The sequence below is a fragment of the Candoia aspera genome, chromosome 1 (assembly GCF_035149785.1).
Source record: "Candoia aspera isolate rCanAsp1 chromosome 1, rCanAsp1.hap2, whole genome shotgun sequence".
Taxonomy (NCBI): domain Eukaryota; kingdom Metazoa; phylum Chordata; class Lepidosauria; order Squamata; family Boidae; genus Candoia; species Candoia aspera.
Window position 1 is genome coordinate 86217933 of NC_086153.1, and position 24075 is coordinate 86242007.

Genomic DNA, 24075 nt, shown 5'->3' on the forward strand with positions numbered 1-24075 from the left:
TGATTTGTCCATGATAAAGGACTGGTGGTAATATCCCCCAACTCCAAATCACACTGCTACTCTTTCAAGACAAAAACCAGGTCCAATGTGTAATGCCCACTGTGAGTTGATCCCTTAATAAGTTGGGTCAGGTTCATGGTTGTAATGATGGCCATGAACTCCTGAGCTGCCTCTGAGTCTGTGCCTAAGGAAGGCAGATTAAAATCCTCCAGTCCTATAAAGCAGGGGAGCTCCACCATCAACCCAACTATAGCACTGAGCAGCACAGTAAGGGAGGCTGCTGCACAGCAGAGAGATCAGTACAGTAGCAGCAATCCCAACTCATCCTTCACACCCAACCTCACAAGTAGGGTCCCATGCCCAGCTATCTGAGAGGTAGTACCCCTGACAACCGTCCAGCCTCATCTCTGTTGTGGGAGGCTCTCTGCATACTCGAACCCTGGGTGGGCACATTTCAGAGAGAACATCCCCCACCCTGAATAGGGAGCTATGGAGATGACCTTGGAGAAACTATGCAGAGACATTAAGACAACAACAGGTGCTTGAGTATGATTTGAGCCCAGAGCAAAGAGAAAGTATTAGAAAGAGACTTAGACAGGCACCTAGGGATATAAAAGGGAGGGGAAGAGAGGGGAAGGAAGGGAACATGCAGTCAGACTTGCAAGATTTTGTAACTATAGTCTTTCTCAATATAGTTCTAGTCACCTTGTGAAATCTGTTTCCTGATCTGGACAACCTTGTACAGCTGACACCCACCTTCATGCCCAACCAGATCTCGGTAACACATGCCAGATGTCTCATCCATTATTAGATGAGGGAAGCCTTATTAGAGACTGACCTGCCATTGAGTAGCAACAGGTCCTCCTAAGGCTCAATAATTGGGCATTGGGGGCAAGTACCAAGAGCTGGAACATGACACCAGTACAAGACGTTGGAACTGCATTACTTAAGAGTGGCCTACCTCCTGCTTCCCACCATATTTCCCATTACCCATCATCATACCATGATATTTCTGCCTGCCTGACCCTCCCCCAACAAAAACATTAACTCCCCCTGATCCCAGCCATCTCTCCCCCCAGTCCAAGGTCCCATCTACACGATCCTCACCCTCTCCTGAAACACTGGTTGACTGGGCAACTAGATGCTCCCCTAGCATCCTACTAAGAATTTTGTCCCATAAAATTTTGTCCCGTACAACCATAAAGGCCAAAGGTCAGGAGGGGAGCTCAGGCCACAGGAAGAAGTATTTTGCTACATACAAAATCCAGTCCCTATGGAAGATTTATAAACTTACTGTTTAAATAATCAGATCAAGATCAGGTTACCCTTGCATCAAGGCACAGATCAAGACATTAAGATATTTTCCAAAGTAGTACATAATTTTTAAAAAACTTCAATTTCCAAATCTTAACAGAATTTGATTGTTGGTTATGAATGCAAGAAAATAGCTAAAAGGAACCATATGGTGAGCAGATGTGATGCAAGCCTGCATGCAGAGACAGCCAATACAACTGCAGCCAGACTTCTTCAGCCAGGACAATTCCTCTGTGGAACCTGCTGGAAGAGGTTACGCCTGTGACAGCACATCATGCCAGATTGTGTGGGTGTTTTGTGAAAGGGTAAGAGTCCACTGGGGACTAAAATGAAGCCAACAGCACTATTTCAATGTCAATACTAGATTGGTAGAGTCAGAAACTGCTGTTTTTAGCATAAAGTCCTATAAACAGCTACAGTTCCATTCTACAATCAGGAAAAATGATTAAATTTAAAAAGTCCCTTCACATTAGAACAGTGTTTCTCAACCTTGGTCACATTAAGATGTGTGAACTTCAACACCCAGAATTCCCCAGCGAGCATGCTGGCTGGGGAATTCTGGGAGTCAAAGTCTACATTTCTTAAGAGTTGCCAAGGTTGACAAACACTGCATTAGATAAGAGGAAAAATTACTGAGAATTCTAAATAATAAGATTATACTGACAGGGAAGTAGTTTGGCTCAGGGAGAGGGGATCAGACAAAGATTTTATGTGAGATCATCATGGTAGCCATTAAGTATTCCTTGTAGATGGTAGCAATTTATGGCAAATTTGTGATATCAAGAGGAAGAAATATAAGTCATAAGATGCTGTCAGTTACACAGATGCAGGCCTTTTTTCAATATTGTATTATATAAAACACAACCACAAGTGACATATATGTATGTATGTCTGTTTTGGAGTTTTTAAATGTAGACAAAACCTTTTGCAGAGGATATAGGAAAGATTCCTACCCTATCACCCTTGCCTTCCTAGAGCAAATGCCTGTTTTAAGGACAGTTATAGAATACATCAGAAATGTTTTGGCCAGGATTTAATTAAAGAAGTACTTCCACTATAATATAAAGATAAATATAATTACATGAATATCACAACCAGATGTAGCTGAAGTCCTTCAGTTTCAATATGGATTATGACCAGCAATTCAAAGGCAAAGGTAGTTAAGATTTAATTTTGTTTCAAATCTCCTAAATTTCATGAACATTATCGTAACTCCCAATGCCTCTATGGCAGTAAGGAAGTACAGTAGTCACTTTGGTATATGGAGGGCTGGGAAATATTATTTGTGCTAAATGGGGTCAGAGGCCTTGGGAAACTACATTTCGTAGTGATTTAACATTGTTTCAGCAGCTAGTGATGAGAGAACAGCAGCTAGTTCAATCATTGGATGAGTTTCCTAAACCAGAGAAGAAATTTGAGACGATACATTTGACTGCTTTTAAGGGTCACCAGTATAAGTTTCTATACATCATATAGTCAAGGAATCAAGGACTGAGGATAATTCTAAAGGATAGCTATTTTTAAATAAACCATAAAACTACTCCCTTTCTCTATCATTCTTTTAATTTTTCTCAAATTGGTGCAGTTGTAGGAAGGATGCAACTATTCTTGGCTAACAGTTTATGTTGCTGAGATGATCTTATGGAAATCACATTATTTAAGTTCTATTAAAATGTTTCCATTACATTCCCATTCATACTAGTGAACACTATTATTACAGATTGAACTTTATGTAAGCAATGCATAAACTCCAGATTAAGAGTTTTTGTGGTAATTTGCTTATTGTGTGGAATTCTCTCAGGTTCCAGAACGAAGAATTTCTTGGAAATTCTTCATGTAATCTAATGCATGTAATCTGTTAAATCCAAAAGCTTGACTGTCATTAGTGCTATGGATTCTATTTCCAGTAATTTTCAATACTATATAAACACTTTCAGAATGATCTGAGTCCTGCTCCATAGAAACCACAAGCTATATTCCAACTGGCAGTCAATTTGCATGATTCCTATTTTCTTTAAAAAATCACAGAAGTTAAAAATTTGAGCAATGCATGTGTATTTGTGTTGTTATGCAAGTCATTACATAGAAAGTATGTAATACGTTTTTCTCATAAGATCTGTTTTTTTCAGTTTGGCCAATAATTTAGGTCTTTAATTCTATTTGATCCAGCCAGGTAGAGTTTCAACTAGCAGTTTTCATGGTCTTCATGTAAGCACTGACTAATAATGTTTAGATGTCTACCATACATTCACCATAGGAGCTATTTTATTGCACAAGCAGATGCTTGAGGAATGCTATAAGGAATGCTAACTTATCAGATGCTTAGGAATGCTAACTTATCTCTCTTTTCCAAACATATTTTAAAAAACCCTCTATTTTGGATTTTCTTTGATAAGTGTTTTCCAGAGTGATTTCTGGAGTGGTATTTTATTATGAGTTCTGATTAACAACCTATCAACATTGAACTTTATTCTGAAGATGCACATTTTCATGTTTCCAGTTCAGTGGTCAGCCCTTTTTCCTAAGACAACTGAATACAGTGCTATAAAGCCTATTTTATTTCCATGTATTTGATTAAAATTAGGTCCAAATAAAGAGTTACAGCCTAATACAGTGTGCTTAAAACATTATTGGCACAAAAGAAACTCTATGCCCAGCTGGTGGCCCTTTGAGCCCGGCAGAAGAGCCTCAAGAATACATGCTGTGTTGCGTGATAGTCTACTGTACAGAAAGAAACTATGGAAAGGCAAAAGAGATGCAAATTTCTAATAGACTGTATGGTAAGGAGAGGACAGTTGAACACAGAAATGTGCCAAATTTGGACAAAACAAACCAATAAAACTTCCAATGGAGTTTGGGTTCCGTTACATAAAATACCTTGAAAATAGGGTTGTACAGTTTAGACAGCATACAGAATTTTGGCTGTATGTACTACGGCATATACAAAAATGCAGATGTCATCTGTAAATAATTGTATCTCTAAAACTTCTCTGGCAGTCCTGTTCCTGTGAATGCTGCCATGGCTAAACTCTCTCAAATATCTCATTCAAGCCACTTCTAAAAGCTGTCATTAAGTGCTATTGACTTCTAGAGATTGCACTGTATGGGATAAAAAAAAAATAATAAAGCCTTAAATGAAGCCTTTTTAGAGGACTATAGAAATGGATACACTTAGAAAGATAATATCATGCAAAGGCTTCAGGTTCTTCCTGCTGCTGCAAACCCAAGCAAAAAACATGACCTTGAACATCTGATTCTACTTCAGACATCTAGCATAGCTAATCCATCTTTCCTCTCAATGACACAAATAAGAGAACTGGCAACCTTACAGAGGCACTACACAGTGCTTTAGCTATACTTTTATTAATTGCTTACTGCTAAATGTGTTATGAAAATTAATGAATTGAATTAATTGATGAGCTCTTGACTTAAGCATAGGAAGAAAACCAAGCTCCTTTTTGCACTGCAGTGTCACTAGACAAGGACATTTGGAAAATTTCTGGTAACATGGTTCCATGTTGGTTTAATTAGAATATAAATGAACATATGATTATCTTCATTGGTCTAAGGAAGAGTGGGCAATTTACAGACTCTATGTTGCATTTGCCTCCCACCACCTCATTCAGACAATTCCAAGTCTGCCCCAATTATTCTTATGTCCCATTTTTCACTAGATTTGGGGACAATTTTAAGGATGGAATGGCTGCAGTGAAAGAGGCCACTGTAATTACACCCTTAAATCCCCCGCCCCCCAAAACACAGGATGAAATTCTGCTCTTTCTAACAACAATACCATGTTACTAGAACAGTTTTTGGCAGAATTTAGGAGGCTGAGTTGTGATCCTTGACCCAAATGCTTACTATTCCCGGGACAACAGAATTGTTTTTTGACTAGAAGAAGTATTTTTGTTGTCTTAATGCTGTTAAGACAACAAAAATACTTCTAGTAATGCAGATGTTGTGATCAGCCTGCCATGTCGGCTAAGGGCTAACTGTATGCACTAGCGATCCTGAAAGAAGCTTCTGAAACATGTATTTGGTTTAGATCTTAGTCTGCAACTACAGAGAAGAAAAAACATTTTCCACATTTAGTCCTATTTTTCTCCCAACCCTCCATACAGATACATGCTCAATCTCTGGAGACAATTTTTCTACTGGTGCATTGAGAAGATTAGGGCACCACAGGCAAGGAAGGACAACTCCTAGAGACTGCCCAAGAGCTTCTGTTCTTGCTTTTTAACAGCACAGTGTTTAATATATTTACTGCATTCATTAAAATGGGAGAGTTTTAAATCTCATACATGATGTATTAAAATATCATGCTTTATTGTGATATTATTTATGAAGTATTCCTATACTTACTTTGCATATTATACTTATTTTATTTTTTCAGAAGGAAAATTAAGACAGTGTGATTTTCCCCAAGACCATCCAGCTATTTCATGGCTCAGCAGAAACTTATTTTCAGGTCTTCTACTCCAAATATATCATTCAGTGGGGAACACTGGTTCTATATTAGCAGCTTGAGAAATTTCTGCTGTAACTGCTGTTTTTCACAAGTAGTTCACAGGATGATCAACAACAACATTGGGTTGTTTTTTTTTCCAGTGATGCAGGAAAGATCCTAGTACGCTGAACTTGCCGATTAATATTCTCTCTCACAGCTCGCTCAAATGGTTAAGTAGCCATCTGGGAGCAAAAGGGGGTCACCAAAACTAAAATTATAGTTTCTATGTAAAGTATGCACAAATATTAGATTTTCTAAATTAATCAAGTATAGATTTTTATTTTGATCTGTGTCCAGATCAAACTTTGCTGAGCCAAAATGTAGCCACCACCACAGCTTTGTCATTAGCTTGCTGTAGGTCATTGACAGTACAAGGCTCTGGCAATAATCGGCACACCATCAGATGCGCCGGATCTTGGATTTCTCCACATACCCATAATATATTGCCGTCAGCCAGCAACCCCCACTCAAATAGATTCGTCTTACACTTTCGTACCCCCACCCTCATCCTATTCATTGTCCTCCAAACTGTACACGGGAGAGTGCTTCCTGCGGCCACTTCTTCCTTCGACAGAATTCTTATTATAGGTTGGTATAGGTTAAAACTGCAATAAGCAGGTAAAAACATATGATTTTATAGCTTCTAGCAATGGAAGATAAAAAAACTAGATCTCAGGCAGTCTGGATGAATTAGTGGCACTGCAGGTTAAACCGCTGAGCTGCTGAGCTTGCCGATCAGAAGGTCGGCTGTTCAAATCCACGTGACGGGGTGAGCTCCCGTTGCTAGTCCCAGCTCCTGCCAACCTAGCAGTTCGAAAACATGCAAATGTGAGTAGATTAATAGGTACCGCTTCAGTGGGCAGGTAACGGCGTTCCGTGTAGTCATGCCGGCCACATGACCATGGAAGTGTCTACGGACAAACGCCGGCTCTTCGGCTTTGAAATGGAGATGAGCACCGCCCCCTAGAGTCGGACACGATTGGACTTAACATCAAGGGAAACCTTTACCTTTACCTAATCTTATCTTACAGAATTCAGAAATTCAACAGTTACTCTCAAGTAATCATATATAATATTGTAGCTTAAATAAACAATTGAAAAAAATTGAGAGAAGGAAAATTGCTAAAGAAATGGAACACAGCATCTCCTACATTCTTGGCATTTCTGAAATGCTGCTTTGCATATTCTAGTATTTGTGACTGAGCAGAGTCCATAAAGTACAATATTGCATTCTTATTTCAATGCTTCTAGGAAACATGGAACAAAACAAAATCAGAAACCCTCAGGCACATTTCCTTTCCCTTCCACGCACAGAATTCTGAACACTCTAATGACTGATCAGCCTTGTTTTTCTCAGCGGTTATGATTATGTGCCATCAAGTCAGTGTCAATTCTTAGCAACCACACGGATAGATTTTCTCCAGTTTGATCTGTCCCCAACCTGGTCCTTCAGGTCTTCCAATGGTGTAGCCATTGCTGTTGTAATTGAGTTCACCCACCTTGCTGCTGGTTGTCCTCTTCTCTTTCCTTCCACCTTGCCCAGCATTAGAGCCTTCTCCAGGGAGATAGGTCTTCACATAATGTGTCCAAAGACTGATAATTTGAGCCTAGTCATTTGTACCTCAAGTGAGAACTCTAAGCTGATTTGTTTGATGATCCATTAGTTTATTTTTTAGGCTGTCCATGGTATTCCCAGGAGTCTTCTCCAATATCAAAGTTCAGAAGTGTCAATACTTGTTTTATCCTGCTTCTTCAAAGTCCAACTTTTACTTCGATAGGGTGTTACAAGGAAAACCATCAACTTCATGTTTTTGATCTTTGTAGGTACAGATACATCAGGGCATCTGAATATATTTTCCAAGGTCTTCATGGAAATAAAATGGTCTTCTATTCTACCAAGGCCTGCTCTCTCAAGTATTTCTTGATCGCTGTTTTTTTTTACTGTTAATAGTTGATCCTAAAAGGTAGAAGCTATCTACCACTTCAGTATCTTCATTTTCAATTCTAAGCCTGCTTAGAATTAGTTTGGCCTTCTTTACATTTAATCTTAGTTCCATTTTTTTCACTGTGCTCCTTGACTTCCATTACTAGAGCTTCCAGATCTTTTGCATTTACAGCTATCAGAGTAGTGTCATCAGCATAGCGCAGGCCACTGCTGTTTCTTCCTCCCATTTTGAAACCATGCCGATCTTCTTCCAAACCAGCCTCCCTCAATATATATTCAGCATAAAGGTTGAATAAGTAAAGGGAGGGCATACAGCTGGTCTCACTCCTTTGCCAACCTGTTCTGTCTGGACTGTGGTTTCCTGACCTGTGGATAGGTTGTGAATGAGGAAAACGAGATGTTCTAGGATTTCCTAGAATTTTCTAAGCACATTTCAGAGCTTGACATGACTCCCACAATCAAAGCCCTTTATATAATCAATTAAGCATATACTGACTTCTTTTGGGTATTCTTTGGCTTTCTCAATTATCCAGCATCTAGCCATATTTCTGTTGATATTCCATGAATTTCTGTGGCCTTTACTAAACAGTAGTAAAAAAAAAATCATTTTCTGACCAATGCGTGCACTTATACTCAAATTTCTGCACCTGACAACAATGCATGCCAGAGTGAGAGTAATGCTGGCATATCTGCATAAGAGAACGTTATCTAAGTGAGACGGCAGCAACTAGAAAACTTCACAGCATCTCTGTCACTTGGTTTAATTAGCGACTATGTTGCTTAGTGACCATTTTGCTGGAACCAATTGCGGTTGCTAAATGAGGAATACCTGTATAGGCATTCTTTTGGTTGCTTGAAATAATGAAGAAATAATTGGATTGGCAGAAATTATTAAGTCTTCTCCTGCTTCATTTCTGTTTTCTAGACCATACAGTCCACTTACATGTTCCTCCTTAATATTTCCAACTTTGGTATCCCAGTCTCCAATCACAAGCAGCACATCTTGCTTGCATGTTCTGATGACTTCAAATTGAACTTGATCATAAAACTCATCAATGTCCTCTTTTTCTGCATCAGTGGCTGGAGCATAAACTTGGCTAATCATCACACTAAAGGGTTGTCTACAAAGTCTAATTGATTATTAGTCACTTGATTGCATTGTAGCCAGGTACTGTTCTTGCTATGTGCTTCCTAACTGTGAAAGCAATACCATTCCTTGTTTTTTTTGTGTCCTGATTAGTAAATAGTATGATCTTCTGACTCTACCTTTAATCTCTGTGTTGAGCTTTCCCATGTCCATGCTTCTTTCATTCTATGTCAGCAAGTCTTTGCAGCTTCAGATTTTCTTTTCCCACATACTAAATTTAGCAACTAGACATCCTGAAGGGTTTAATCTAGCCACATCATGCACACCATTAATACTCTGAAAAATCCTCACCTATTGTTCAGTAGTATGTTGTGTGCCATCTGACCTAAGGGGCACATCATCTTTTATATTTCCTATCCACATGGTTTTCTTCATAAAATACAAGAATAGTTTACCATTGCCTTTGCCCATGCAGTATGAAATTATGCCTTTGCCCTTGTCACTAAAGTAATCATCTGCCTCCAGCATCTATCTATATCGCTGCAGCCCAATGTAGCTGCCTGCTTGCTTTGGCTGGGCAACTGGGATGACCTTCATATTCGTGACCTACTTCACTCATCCCTCACAGGAACACCCTCCCACCATGATGAAGCAGCACGTGATGAAGGAGGACTTGGGGGGCAGCTGCTCTGAGAATAGGCTATTTGTGTTCCAAATCACAATTCAGTTCAGAAATGAAGGTACACATTCCACATAATTCTATTTCAAGTACTTTCTCCTAATTCTACTCCAAGTCCCTGTTACACATGATTGCTAGACATTCTATGGGGCATATGGCAGTAGTACACCTGGAAAAAGAACAGGGAAAATTAAAAAAACAACTGAATAGTCCATTAAGTCAGGCATTATCTCCTAAGAATATTTATTTATTTATTTATTATTAAATTTATGTTGCCGCCCATCTCCCCCAATGGGGGACTCTGGGCAGTTTACAATAAAATGACACTAAAACATATCCATCTAATTTACCATTAAAATATAAATAGAAAATGAATATAAAATCCAAGTGGAGATGGAACACAATCACTAAGGGATGCCATGGCGCCAGCCATCCCCAGGTGGAGCTGTCGCTCTCCCCCTCCCAAGCAAGGCAGCAGAAACAGGTCTTCAGTTTCTTCCGGAAGTCCGAGAGCAAGGAGATCCGTATCAACTCCTGTCTAGTTGCTAAATATATCTGGTCTAGTTGCTAAGTATAGCTACAGTTTGAGAAAGGGGACAGATTATGCCATCTCTGTTCCTTCAAATGTTACAAATATCCAGGTCTTCTGATAGGGAACATGGCTAGACTCCGAGTTTTCCTCCCCAATGTACTAAAATTACAATATACTTCTACAACTTGGGGGATAAACAGCTTTATTTATAGAAAATGTCTGTGTCCACGTGTACTTATGTGTGTGTGGGAAAGTTAATTTTCATTATAAAAACATGGGGATAAAAGATTCCTTAGCTTTCATCTACAACAGAGTTCAGCTTCCCTGTGGCTACTATCTTGTGTTTGTTAATTCACAAGAAAAGTGCTTACAGTACTTCTGTCATGAAAGCTACTTTGGAAATATATAAATAAAATGGCATATAAATGAACTGAACACAGTATTTCCAGTTCAGTGTTGCCTTCATCTTTATCCTCTGTTGATGTTGATTTTTAATATTTTTAATATTTAATATTTTTTATTATTTACAATGCAGATTCCTTGAGACAATCACTTTTCTGAAACTCCATAATATACCATAAACATTGATGAAGAAATATAAATACAATTTCATTTTTAAAAAGCAACCAAACCATGCCTGAAACTGCTTCAGCACTTTAAAGTAGGTTTCCTATGATCTGAATCACCATCCTACCTTATCATACACGGCAAATGTATATCCACTGCATGGCCATTTACTTTCAGAATAGTTAAAGCCTTTGGCTAAGAATGGAAAGGAATTAGCTACATCTACAAAGGGCTTTCCTTTTTTTAAGCTGCACTGACAAAATTAATACTGAACTAAATACTTCATTTGGCATTTGCAGCCACTGGAAATAAAAAAAACCAGTGTGTTGAAAGAAAACTGCGGGGAAAAAACTTGAAGCATTTTTTAAAAAATTGGCCACTGGACATCACTTGAAAAATGCTGTTTATATTCTTAGTGTCCTAAGTACTGTCTAGAGCATGTGTGCTGTGTGTTTTAAGGAAGAATGTGCATATATGGAATGAAACTTATTTGTAAAATCATAGGAATGTAAGCTACACAGTAAAACAAACCATCCGCTATATTATCAGTAATGCACAGTAGCAAAGAAGGAAAAGCTGCCATTTACTAGGTTAGAAAATGTGATTGATATTTTAGAAGCTTCTAAAGGCCCTATATTGTTAACAATGTCAACTGAATACTTTGAGAATCAAGGACAGAAAACGGTGTTTTTAAAGACATTAATTTCATAAAACAGAAATCTTGCCAAATGAAGATAACAAAAAGAACATATAATTTGGCAAAAGAAACTCAAGTTAATGAAAAGGGAAGGGGGAAAAAACAAGATTACGAATATATTGCTAAAATGTTAAGACCACCAACAAAAGCATATTTAAATATCCTAAAATAGCCAAAAGGCTGCTTAGCTACTAGAACAAAAAAAGATGATGCACTGAAGCAATAAAAATTGCTTAGAATCTGAATTATTTTCTCTTTTTTTCCCTCTCACTGTATAATACAAGGCAGAAAGTATCCCCTTTTAACTGCAGCTTTTAAGAAGTGAATCTGAAAAATGGAAGCAAATAACAATGGCAAGAAATGAAATTATAGATAAGGTCAGACCTCTATTTTATAAAGTACCTCACAACATTCTGATAGCAAACTAGTCAAGTATGGACTAGATGGCATGGAAATTATGCAGATATACAGCTGCCTTCAAAGATTGCTCATCAGTGGGTCCTCATCAAAGTGGAGAGAGATATTAAGTGAGGTGCCACAAGATTCATCATCCTTCAACATTTTAATGTTATATGATAAAGAGACAATTTGAGTGAGATTGCAAATACTGTATACAGTACTAGAAGACAGAAATTCAAAACAGACTTGTCAGATTAGAAAAACCGACTGAAAACCACTAAATAAATTTAATTGTGCCAAAAGCAAAATTATCTTAGAAAACAGAAACCAAATGCACCAACATAAGATACAAGACACCTGGCTGCTTTTCAGCCTTTTGGCTCTGTGTGTGTTTGTGTGTGTGTGTACCTGGCAACAGTACTTATGAAAAAGATACTGGAATAAAAATTGACTACAAAACCAAGTCAGCAGCATGATGTAGCTGCAAAAAAACACACCCACAAAAAACCCTCAAAACAATTTTAAGCTGCATCAGCAGAATTCTAATTTTCAAATTACAAGGTTCCACTTTATCCTGCAGTGGTCAGAACCCACTCTGAGCACTGTGTCTTGTTCAAGGTACAGCATTTGATGAAAGATTTATAAAAACTTAAAGAGGTTCAGAGAAGGGCAACAAGTATCATTGGAAGCCATAAATAAGCACTGTGAAGAAGACACTGACTATGTCTGACCTTGAGAAGAAAGGCTTGTTCTCTGTTTTTCCAGAATACAGATGCAAATTAATGGATTTCAGTGACAGGTTGGTTGAATGTTAGGAAAAAAATTCTAAAGTAAGAGTAGTTCAACAGTAGAATAAATTACCCACAGAAGTATTGCAATCCCTTTACTTAATATGTTCAAACAGCTATCAATAAAAATGCCTTAAACTGGATGCTTTGCTCTAAATCAGTGTTTTTCTGTGCTGGCTGAGGAATTCTGGGAGTTGAAGTCCACACATCTTAAAGTTCCCAAGTTTGAAAAACAGTGATTTAGAGCAAAGCATCCAATTTAATATCCACTCTGAGAAGGACAGTACTAATAGAAGAGAATATATATAGCTCAGGGCTGAACTGTGGAGTTCTTGGTGCTCTCTGAGCTTGGTTGTTTGACTGCAGACATTTCATTACCTGACTAGGTGACATCACCATCACTAGCACTCCTTAAGGACAATACTGTTTGGACATCTATAAGCCAATTCACCTACTTGCCATTTCCCACTAGTGAATGACTTTAAGGGCTGAACTGAGCCCCTATCACCTATGTGATCCAAGCCTCACCTCAGCTTTAGACCTGCTTTGCTGTGGAAAGCATAGATCTTTGTTCCAGGTTTCAGCATCTATGGCTGGAAAAGAGAGAGAGAGAGAGCACACAAGACTTCAGGTTAACTATTTTCCCAAGCTAATTAATGTAGAAGGGTTTTGTGAACATAATGCAGCAGCTGCTGCAGTTTAGGTCAAATCTAGCTTTGAAATCTGGCTTTAAATTATGTCCTGATAACATACTTACCAAAACACTTAAAAACAAGTTTATCCAATGTTTTGTACAAATTGTTATTTCTGGAGGTGATTCAAAGCCAGAAACTATTTACTCTAAGATTCCAAACGGTCAGTAGAATTTTCCACAAACATTTCTGAGATTTCAGAAGCCAAAGCCTCTGTACTTATAGACCCCAGTGTATCACATTCAGTAATACAGCCAAGAGTGAAATGTTTATCGTTGGCTTCTTATAGAGTAAACAGGGCATGAGATAGTAAAAAGCATAAAATGTAGCTCTGAGCTTTAATTTGCTATGTTGTAAATTGAGCATGAAGAAATAGCCAGTAAGGATTTAATTTAATCTCACTTACTAAATTTAAAGTTTAGTAAAGAGTCGTCGTATGCGAGATGGGTGGTAGAGAAATATGACAAACAAACAAACAAACAAATAATTTAAACTTAAACCCTCTCTGTTTGTAGCATTTTGCAATATTTTGGGAACTCTTCTGTTAATACCTTTGTGGGAGTTCCTCAAGACACAATACTGCTACTAGTAAAAAACAGAAAACTCCATTATCCTTTTCAGTTCAGAAGCTTCAAGTGTCTGAACAAAGGCCTCCCTCAATCGTCTTAAAAACAGAAGTTATACATGGAAAGGAGGGTGCAGTGAGGAGCTATTTTTCATACAATTAAAACTGATAAAACATTGACTGAACCATGGAAAAGAAATGTTCTCAAAGATACATAATCCCAATTTCCTGTGGAGATACAGGAAGTCCTTGCTTAATGACCATTTGTTCAGCGACTATTTGAAGTTAAAAAGGTGTTGAACAAATGGTAGTTATGCCTAGTCCCCGACGTTACGGCCATTGCAGTACCCCCGTGTCACATAATCAAAATCTGGGCACTTAGCAGCGCGCCTGCACTTAAGTCCACAGGGGCACTTCAACTCCCCACCTATGCCTCCCCCCCATGTCTGCCCTTTTGGCCGCCCTGTGCTCCGCTGGACCTGCCACCCCTAGCTGACCTTTGCCGTCTTCCTCCTCCTGCTGCTGACGAGGTGAAATCTGGACAAGGTGCAATCCTGTGAGGCCTTCTCACAAGGCTTTGAGGCCTTTCAAAGTCTCACAAGAAAGCTGCACATGATTTGGACAAAGTCACACACAGCCTCAAGAAGAAGGCCTGGTGTGGCCAGCAGCTGCCTCATGAAGGGTCACGCAGGCTCTCCTCCCACTTCGTCAGCAGGGCCGGCAGGGCAGCAGGGCCAGTGAAGCACAGAGCTGGCAGGGGTGGCAGAGTGCAGGGCGGCCCAAAGGGCAGAGGTGGGGGGAGATACGGGAGTGGGGGGAGATGAAGAGGAGTCAATCCCTTACCTTACTGAGGCTCAGGGCTGGGAGGGACCAAGCCGGGAATGGCTTGGATTGGGGTTGGTCCTTGCCTGACGACCAGTGGGATTTGGTTAATAGTAGCAATGGGAACTGCCAGGATTGCTATCGCTAAGTGATGCAGTCACATGTCATCGCACTTTATGACCAGATTGCTTAATGATGGAAATTCCAGTCCCAATTACCATCCTAACTCGAGGACTACCTGTACTCAATCTGCTTAACTATTAAACAAGTTTCTGCAAAGAGAAATGTAAGAGAGATGGGCTGGCCTCTCTACCAACATCTGAAGTCAATGTAATGCTATATAAGGTAATCAGAAGGATATATTTGGACAATGTTGGACAAAACTAGGTGTTGGTGATACAAGCCAATTTGAACTGCTTTTTTTAAAACATGTACAATAGTCTCTTGATTGACTGGCAGTTTTCTATTTTACTCAGCATCCTTCTTTACTTTTTCTTCTGAGGAAGCACCAGAAGCTCAGTTAACTTTGGGTTGATTAGGCAGGGAACAGAGCCTTCCTCGAGTACAGTTCCTAAGCTGGCTTCTTATTTAAAATAAAGCAACAGGTAAGCAGGCAAACAGGTGGAAAATGTTCATGTATGTATAAACGCATAGAGATAAACCACATTTACATACCATTCAAAGCAGACAATAAAAAAGCTAAGGAGGAAACAAAAAGACCAGAACACGTCCTCCCCGGCAGCCTGCACCCAGATAAGCAGGGATTAACACGAGCAAAAAAAAAAATCAAGCACAAAACAGTACCCTAATCAAGGAATTCCCAAGGAGAAAACCACACCCCCACCAACTCTGGCCAGGCAAGCTACTGTGAGCAAACTCCACACTCACTCACACTGATGATGTCCCCTAGTCAGGTAATGAAACATCTGCAAGGAAACAACCAAGCTCAGAAAGCATAAAAACTTCACATACGTTTTTCCAGGGCAGTTGATCTCCCAAAATTACATCAGTTTGTAACTATAAAGCAATTGGTACCATGCTTTAAGAACTTTAAAAAATCAGAATAACAAAAAGTGTCACTTCCACACTTAATCTACATTGATTTATTGATCAATAAGATATTAAGTCTTACATTAAAGCAAAACCATGCTGCCCCAGAACGTATTTCTTTTCTGTTTTATCAAATAAATAAAGGCAAATAAATAAACAAATAACCTCAGAATGTATAATAGATGTAAGAGAAAGGGATGGCAAAATTTCTATATAAGTAGCATGGTGGACCAGGTGTGAGTAACATCTCAGGTTAATACAATGTGGTATTAAATTCATTGAAACCATTTAAATGTCAATAATCAGTTGCATTTCATTCTGAGCATAATAGCAGAATGATACCAGTGTGAGGAAAGTAGAGTGATTATACCTCTATAATAATAAATGTAAAGAAGTTTAATTCTCAGTAAACGTTTTTGGCTTTTACTGCAAGTTATGGTATGTTGAAATTAATTTATTTTCAAAATTAAAAATTCATACAAACATTCAAAATTAATAAAGCTAGTTGAGAATGTACCACTTTATTGTATCTAGTAAGTATAATTTTATTTAAAATATTTACTGCCTTTTCTAAGCTCAGACAGCTTTCATTAAAATAGAATACAGAATAATAGGAAAACAAGTAAAACAAATTGCCATTAAATGTTAGGAGCCACAAAATAATACACAGTCCCTTGTAAAAATTAACATTCTCAACCTACATGAAAAAGGCAACTTATAGCCTCTATGGAAAGATTTAAATAAAAATTAATTTTGTTGCCTCATCAGAAATATATACCAAAGCTGACGCTGCATAATAAGGAATCTAGAGGAAAAAATCACGTTGGGGATTAAAATTACTTTCTTCAAATTTTCCGGATGAATATGATGCTTTGCTCAAATTTGGAACAGCTCTCCTAGACAATTTCGTTCAATGAAATCCTGGTAAAAACTAACACTCTCACTCTTCTCTCTCTCTCTCTCTCTCACTCACACGCTGATCAGATTAATTGTGATTTTTTTTTCTCCCTGGTGCTTCATTGCCCTGAGATTGCTAAAGAACTAGAAAGTTTGCCTAGTTCTCTGAAAACGTTGGAGGGGAGGAGGGAGGAAGGATGTTCAGGAGCAATTGTATCAAATATCTGGATTTTACTATTTCAGAGACTGATCAAGCCTTTGACAGAATCACTAGTTATCACTGGAGGAAATCTTCATAAAGCTGAAATAAACTGCTCGGATACTGCTTGTTCCGTAAGCTGAACTTTCTAATAGGTCCCTTCCCACCACTGCAATGGATTCCTTTAAATCCCATCAGGTAGCTAGTTATCTAAGCCAAAGCGCCACGTATTGTCCCTGCTAGACCCATCCAAAGCAAAAGTTATGTCATCAGCCTGCTGGGACTGATGTTTTAGACCACTATTGCCATAAAGGCTATGAAGTCATAAACTGCTCTTTACAGGGTGGTTTTTGCATGTATGTTACCTCACCTCTGATGGATTTTGGCATCACACAAGTCACCCCAAATAAGGCGCAGCAACACTAATTTTTTCTCAGTTACTTCTTCAAGAATAGTCAGATGTGAAAGACTGCTGAACAAGTCATCTGGGCAGAAAAACGACACTACACTAAGTGCAGCAACTCCAATTCCTTAAGTAGTCTTGACCGGTGTCACTGTTCAGAGAAATTTGGTGAGGAATTGGAACAACTTTATTCACTTCCTTCACCCAACCAGGTCCACGTAAAACATGCTAAATTAGTTCTCTCATCCAAGATCAAGTCATCAATGTTTATGCTTTTCTCATTTTCATCAGTTATGCAGACATCACCACAACTCTAAAACTTGTTAATAAAGTGATAAATTTGGGGCAGCACCATTTGGAATAACTTACTAAATATCTCTCCTCTTGCCTCATATTTGGAGTACGGATCATATGGTTCTGCTCCCCTCTCCAGTCTCCAAATCGGCGAAAAAAATAGTTAGATAAGAATCGATTGATAGGATCTCTAATAATATTGATGTATACTGGTTGGTCTCCTCCAAATCTGGTAAACAGAAATAAAGAAAAATCAGAAAACTGCAGATAGAACTTTTTAAAAATTCAGAATAAGGTGTCAGAAGAGAAAAAAATATATTTGTAAAAAATAGAAGAAAATGAGAACTACGATAATCACTGCCAAGAGATAAAGTGCTTTTAAGTTTGAAAATTACTAAATCAGAGGTTAATAATAGGTACATTAAAAAAATAGCTATTTCAATGTATTTTTACAGAACCTTAACAGAGAATAACTTACCTTACCACAAACAAGACAGTTTACTGTAAAATTAGATTTAATTCAGCATCTTTTCCTATCCTATTTTATAAACTGAATTGTGCTGCTGTTGCCAGCAGAACCAGTTGCAAGACTGCAGACAAAAACAGTGCCCATTTAAAAAGAGAAGTAATTTTATCCTGATTCTATATAGGGCTTCCAGTGCTTTTGATCTAGGTGAAATATTAACCAGACCCATATTTGCTTACTTTCAATAATGCTAATCCATTTGGCTTTCTTATACCATCCACTGAGATTACAATAAGTATAGTTAAAGTAACAATGGGTTCTAAGGAGAAAATTTGCCAAAAAAGCAAATGCTTTGTTTCCCAGTAAATATTTATTTATTCTTCCATGTTCTAGAGGTGTGTGTGTGTGTGTGTGTGTATAGTTTAAGAACTGAGAGGGGATAACTGAACTATTTCAGTGAAAACCTGAAGCTTTTTATTTTTCTGAATTAAAAGAGCCAACATACTGTATATCAGGATAAAATGTAAGAAATCTTAATGAAAGGTCAGGGCAAAATTGAAAATCCAGATGTGAAACTTCCTGCGCTACATTGCAATCAATAATAAATTGATTTCCAAATTCAATGTAAAATTCCAGTTCTATGATCCTAAACACAATTATTTGTGAAAATGTTTTGTTGGACAATAAAACCATCACTATTTCCACGTATAAAAGCTTAAGGGTGGAAAGAATTCATGACAACTATGTAATACAAACCTTTTAAAAAAAATTGAGCATAAATCTATTCAAGGATAATTATGTTAGAGCGAAGATCTCCAACTCACTGGTGATTATAAATCCTTAAATTTACATAGATTATAAAAGTTATGTACAAATTCTATCCTAATATCATTTGAAGGCTTACTTTTGAAATATATTCTGGTAAATTGGACTATTACTTTCAGATCCATATAAAAACAAGATATGAGATGAGATATGAAGAACAGTATCAATATACATAATTTATTTGGAAGACAGAGTGTCAATGGATACCAATAGGATTTAGATACTCTTTAACAATTTAGATGCTAATATAATTCTATCTGGCCTTACTGCTTTATCATTTAAATTCAATAAACAGATACCTGATGTTAAATTTTCAATATGTTTTTCATGAAACTTAGACATTCTACATATTCTTCACATTATGCGCCATGTCATCACTATAAAAGCAGTACTGAGAATAATATTAATGGAATTTAATTTGTTTTTAATACAAACCAAAGTTTGTATTTAAGATTGACATTTTACTTATTCCCCAGAGCGCTCTGTGTTTCTTCCAAAATTTAGCCCTCTGACCTTTGTACAGATCAGTCATTTTCCCAGTAGCAAAGCTTGAAAAACTGTAACATGTATTTATATAATTGCTTGTGTTAGAATAGGGACAAAATATTCCATGCAAAGTAACAGCTGCTTGACAAAATGGATTGTAACAATTTGTTCCCAAAATATTAATATTAAGATTATCCAAACAGAATTGTTAATTTTAAAACTCATAATGAGATTATAAACAAAATCTGTAAACCAAGTGCTTATTTTTCTTATTTATTTTTCATGATGTCAGTCCAGTTTAGTTAGCAGATCAATTCTATATCAAAGAACCATCAGAAAGACAATTACAATCAGTTAAGATTTAAAGAGAGGTTGAATACACTACTCCATAAGGTCAACACAAAGGGAACAAAGACTTGTAATTAAATCCATAGATTTATGTGTTGTCAATCCATGAAACTTCTAGGAAGTATAGTACCTGATAACAAGACCTGGAGAAAAAATGCTTAGTTTGGGAAAGAATACAATGTATTTAGAGAAATTTAAACAGAATAAATTGCTTCAAAAGACGTAATAGCAAGCTAATGTAGTCTGGGACCTAATTGTGTGAATCGTTTGCTTATTTCAGCACACAATTTACCATTCTGGGAATGTCAGAAAAATTAAAACTTATGTTTTATTCTATTTATTATTAATTTAGAATACTGCCTACCAAAGCAAGAAATATAATTATCAGACTGATATTAAAAAAATATAACCTTAATGAAGTTTGCAGAATTGCAGCAATTCTCTTTGAAAGATTAAATCTCTGTATTTCTTTTTAAACAATAAACACAATGTATGTTTGGTTTTGAAGAAGAATGTTAAAAGCATTATTATTAGGAGGCATAGTAGATGAGTTTTGATTATATGCCATCAAGTTGTTGTCAACTTGATCTCACAACTTAGTGACCTCACAGATTTTCTCCATGACAATCTTTCCCCAACCTGGTCTTTCAGGTCTTCCAATGGTGCACCCATCACCACTGAGTCCAACCACCGTGCTGCTGGTCATCCCCACTTCCCATTCCTTCTACCTTTCCTAGTATTACAGCCTTCTACAAAGAGATAGGTCTTTGCATAATGTCTGAAGTAGGATAATTTGAGCCTGGTCATTTGTGCCTTGAGTGAGAACTCTGGGTTGATTTGTTTGATGATCCCTTGGTTTGTTTTCTTGGCTGTCCATGTATTCTCAGGAGTCTTCTCCAACACCAAAGTTCAAAAGCATCAATACTCTTCCTATCCTGCTTCTTCAAAGTCCAATTTGTGCTTCCATAAAGTGTCACAGGGAATACCATGGCTTGCATGATTATGATCTTTGTAGGTACAGACACATGTTTTTGTAGGTATCTTTATAGGTATATACAAATGTTGTGCTTTGAATATTACATTACATTAACCTGTCCCACCCAGTCATGCAGAGAGGGCATGTTATGGACACTGTCCATGAGAGAATGTCAACTGGTGGAGTCCAGGAAGTGGGCCTTCTCTGCTGTGGCCCCCACCCTTTGGAATACTCTTCACCCAGAGATTAGGCAAACCCCCTCTCTCCTGGCCTTCTGGAAAAAGTTAAAGACCTGGCTCTGCTATCTCACTTGATGTGGGAAGGGGGGTAGTCAATCCTGGGGGTGACTAGTGCCTTAAAGTGGTTCCCATGTATTTATGAATCTTAATCAGAACTGTTAATTGCCATCTTGAATGCCATTTTATACTTTATACTTATATTTATACTTTATGTAATATATCTTGTTTTTATTGTATTTTAATCTTTTTTAGGTTTATTGTAAACTGCCCAGAGTCCCTCTTTTGGGGGAGATGGTCGGTGACGAAATTTGATAAATAAATAAAAACACAAATAAATAAAAATATATTTTCCAAGGCCTTCATGGCTACTCTACCAAGTGCTAGTCTGCAGCATATTTCTTGACTGCTGGTTCCTTTACTGCTGATGATTGATCCTAAAAGGCAGAAGCTATCTATCACTTCTCTATCTTGATTGTTAGTTCTAAGCCTGCTTGTTGTACCTGTTGCCATTAGTTTGGTCTTCTTTATATTTAATTTTAGTCCCATTTTTTTTTACTGTGCATCTTGACTTTTATTACTAGAGCTTGTAAATCCTTTACATTTTCGGCTATTAGGGCAGTGTCATCAGCATAGCACAGATTAATGATGCTAGTAGAGGTAAATGATACAACTGATATCAATGCCATCAGGTTCTGATGTTTTTATGCTTTTCATATGGAGATGAACTTGACTTCCATTACAGCAGTAATATTAAGATTGGTGCAAAGCTAAACATCTAATTCTGGCTATATGTCACTGGTCTCAACCCAATGGAATTAAAGGACGTTGAATTTGGTGCCTGTTTTATATTCCTCTCACCTTCCCGGAACTATCTCTGGCCCATCTTCTCTGATAGTAGAAAAAGGCATTAAAGAGGCATACACAGTTACCAATTATCACAAGGGAACTGGCAGCACCTTTTCAGACTAACAAATTTTATTTAAAAAGATAAAATTTTGTATGAACTACTGCCCACTTCATCCAATGCATGAAGTAGGTAAAGTGTTATAGGATTTAAATTGGGATGAGGTACTTTAAAAGGCCCTTGTAATCTATCTCACATATAACCTACATTTGCTTAACCACCCTGTCTTCACCTACTTTCTCCGGTCCCTTGGGCTCATCCCAATTTAAGTCCTACATCAGATTAGCCATTCCATGCATGCATTCCATGAAGTGAGCTATAGCTCAGAAAGGCTTATGCCTTTGGATAAAATTGTGTTAGTCTAAAAATGGCTACCAGACTCCTCCTGATTTTTGGCAACTCTAGACTAACACAGCTCTCCTCCTACAAAGTCTACAGTTACAGCTGTGACTATAAACATGTACTTAGCGACCTACCTGGCACTCAGAAAAGCTAAGACACTGCAAGACACTGATTTATATACAATCTTAGTTTGGAAAAAGCAAAACTTCAAGAGCATGAGTAGCAGATGGTGAAGCAGACTAAAATATGAGGGAGTTCAGCATTATAATCAGCGGTACACCTCCCACTAGTTTCAAAGAGAACAGAATTTGAAAGCTGAAGAGTTCTCAGTATCTGTCCAGAAGACACATCACTTCATAATGACACATGTAGATTGTACTGTAGGCACTTCCACCCTTCTTTGATTTATGTTTGCATATCTAAGGCAATTGCTTCAGGTAAGAAGTATTTACTGTGTTCTTTCTTCCCTTAAGGGGACGCGGTGGCACTGCGGGTTAAACCGCTGAGCTGTCGATCAGAGGGTCGGCAGTTCAAGACCGCGCGGCGGGGTGAGCTCCCGTTGTTAATCCCAGCTCCTGCTCACCTAGCAGTTCGAAAACATGTAAATGTAAGTAGATCAATAGGTACCGCTTCGGCGGGAAGGTAACGGCGTTCCATGAGTCATGCTGGCCACATGACCCGGAAGTGTCCCTAGGGACAACGCCGGCTCTAAGGCTTAGAAACGGAGATGAGCACCGCCCCCTAGAGTCGGACACGACTGGACTTTACGTCAAGGGAAACCTTTACCTTTACCTTTACCTTCTTCCCTTAAGTTACCAATCTTTTAATAAACAAGAAGCTGGAGGAACTTAAGTATTACAATACAGCATTGTGATATTTTTCAAAAGCTCAATCATCCATATGCCATACCCAATTAAACTCATCCTGAAGTTTCATTTCAGAATTTGCCTCTGTGTAGCCCCAAATAAAGAAAAAAATATGGAGAAGACTCAGCACATGGGTGTGGCCCAGGTAGGGGAGGGTGTGTGAGGGTGCATGAGTGGCTGGCACAGCACAAGTGCAAAGCCGCTGGGACAGGGTGCACAGGTGGGAGGGACTTACCCCAGCGACTTTCCCTGCCAGCTTGCCCATTGACATTCTGAGGAAGCTGGCAGGGAAGGTTGCAAATGGCAATCATGTAAAAGTGGGGCGCTTGGCAACCAGTTGTAAGTGCGAACAGGTTGCCAAGCATCCAGATTGCGATCACGTGACCACAGGGGTGTTGGGACAGCCAGAACTCTGGGGACCAGTTGTAACCACCATTTGTTCAGGGCTTTCATAACTTGGAATGGTTGCTGACTGAATGGCCATAGGTCAAGGACTACCTGTATAGATTTTTTTTTGTTTTTAGTATCAGTTTGCATAACTCTAGCACAAAGGTGTGCAAAACATTTCATTTCTAACTGTTTCTAATGTGAAATTTTGGAAAAGGCACCATTTTGCAAATGAAACATGACATTACACAGATTTTCATGTGCATTGAAACAGCCTGCACACCTCTTATTCTACGATTTCTCTCAACCAACATTTTGTAATTAAAATTATTCCTCGGCCTAACAGTGCTTTTCTAATTTAAGTAATTCCTCTAAGTTCTATAATATGTTAGATCATAAAGCATATGTGATTATAACTTGAAAAGTCCTATCCCAAGAGTTTTTAGATTACAAGGGTAAACTTTAACAGCTAACGTTCTTCAACAGCAAAATATATGTGCAGAGGAACATTTTTAAAAATCAAATGGAATTTTGGTAGAAGATTCCTTTTTGCATAATATGATACTGAGTTTCCAGTTGGAAAGTTTAGAAACTCAAGTGACCTCTGAAAAAAGCATATGGTACATACAAACTAATAAAAATAAAGATGTACATTTTTTTCTGAATGCTTTGCTCAGTAATGCAAAGATGTAAAACCTTTCTTCTTTCCTGTCAAAAAATCCTCAACCTTGATAGCATGGGTGGTTCAGGAGAATTTCTGCATCACGGCTTTTCTGTTTTGTGGCAGAAAGGCAACTTC

General features: G+C 38.0%; 1 protein-coding gene across 1 annotated transcript in view; it reads right to left on the reverse strand.

Moving 5' to 3' along the window:
- The window catches only part of UST (uronyl 2-sulfotransferase), a 110989-nt gene that overhangs the window by 30730 nt on the left and 56184 nt on the right, over positions 1 to 24075 (reverse strand). The window contains exon 5 of the mRNA XM_063308869.1: positions 17513 to 17666. Coding sequence (XP_063164939.1) covers positions 17513 to 17666 — 154 coding nt within the window. The remainder of the gene's footprint in view (positions 1 to 17512; positions 17667 to 24075) is intronic.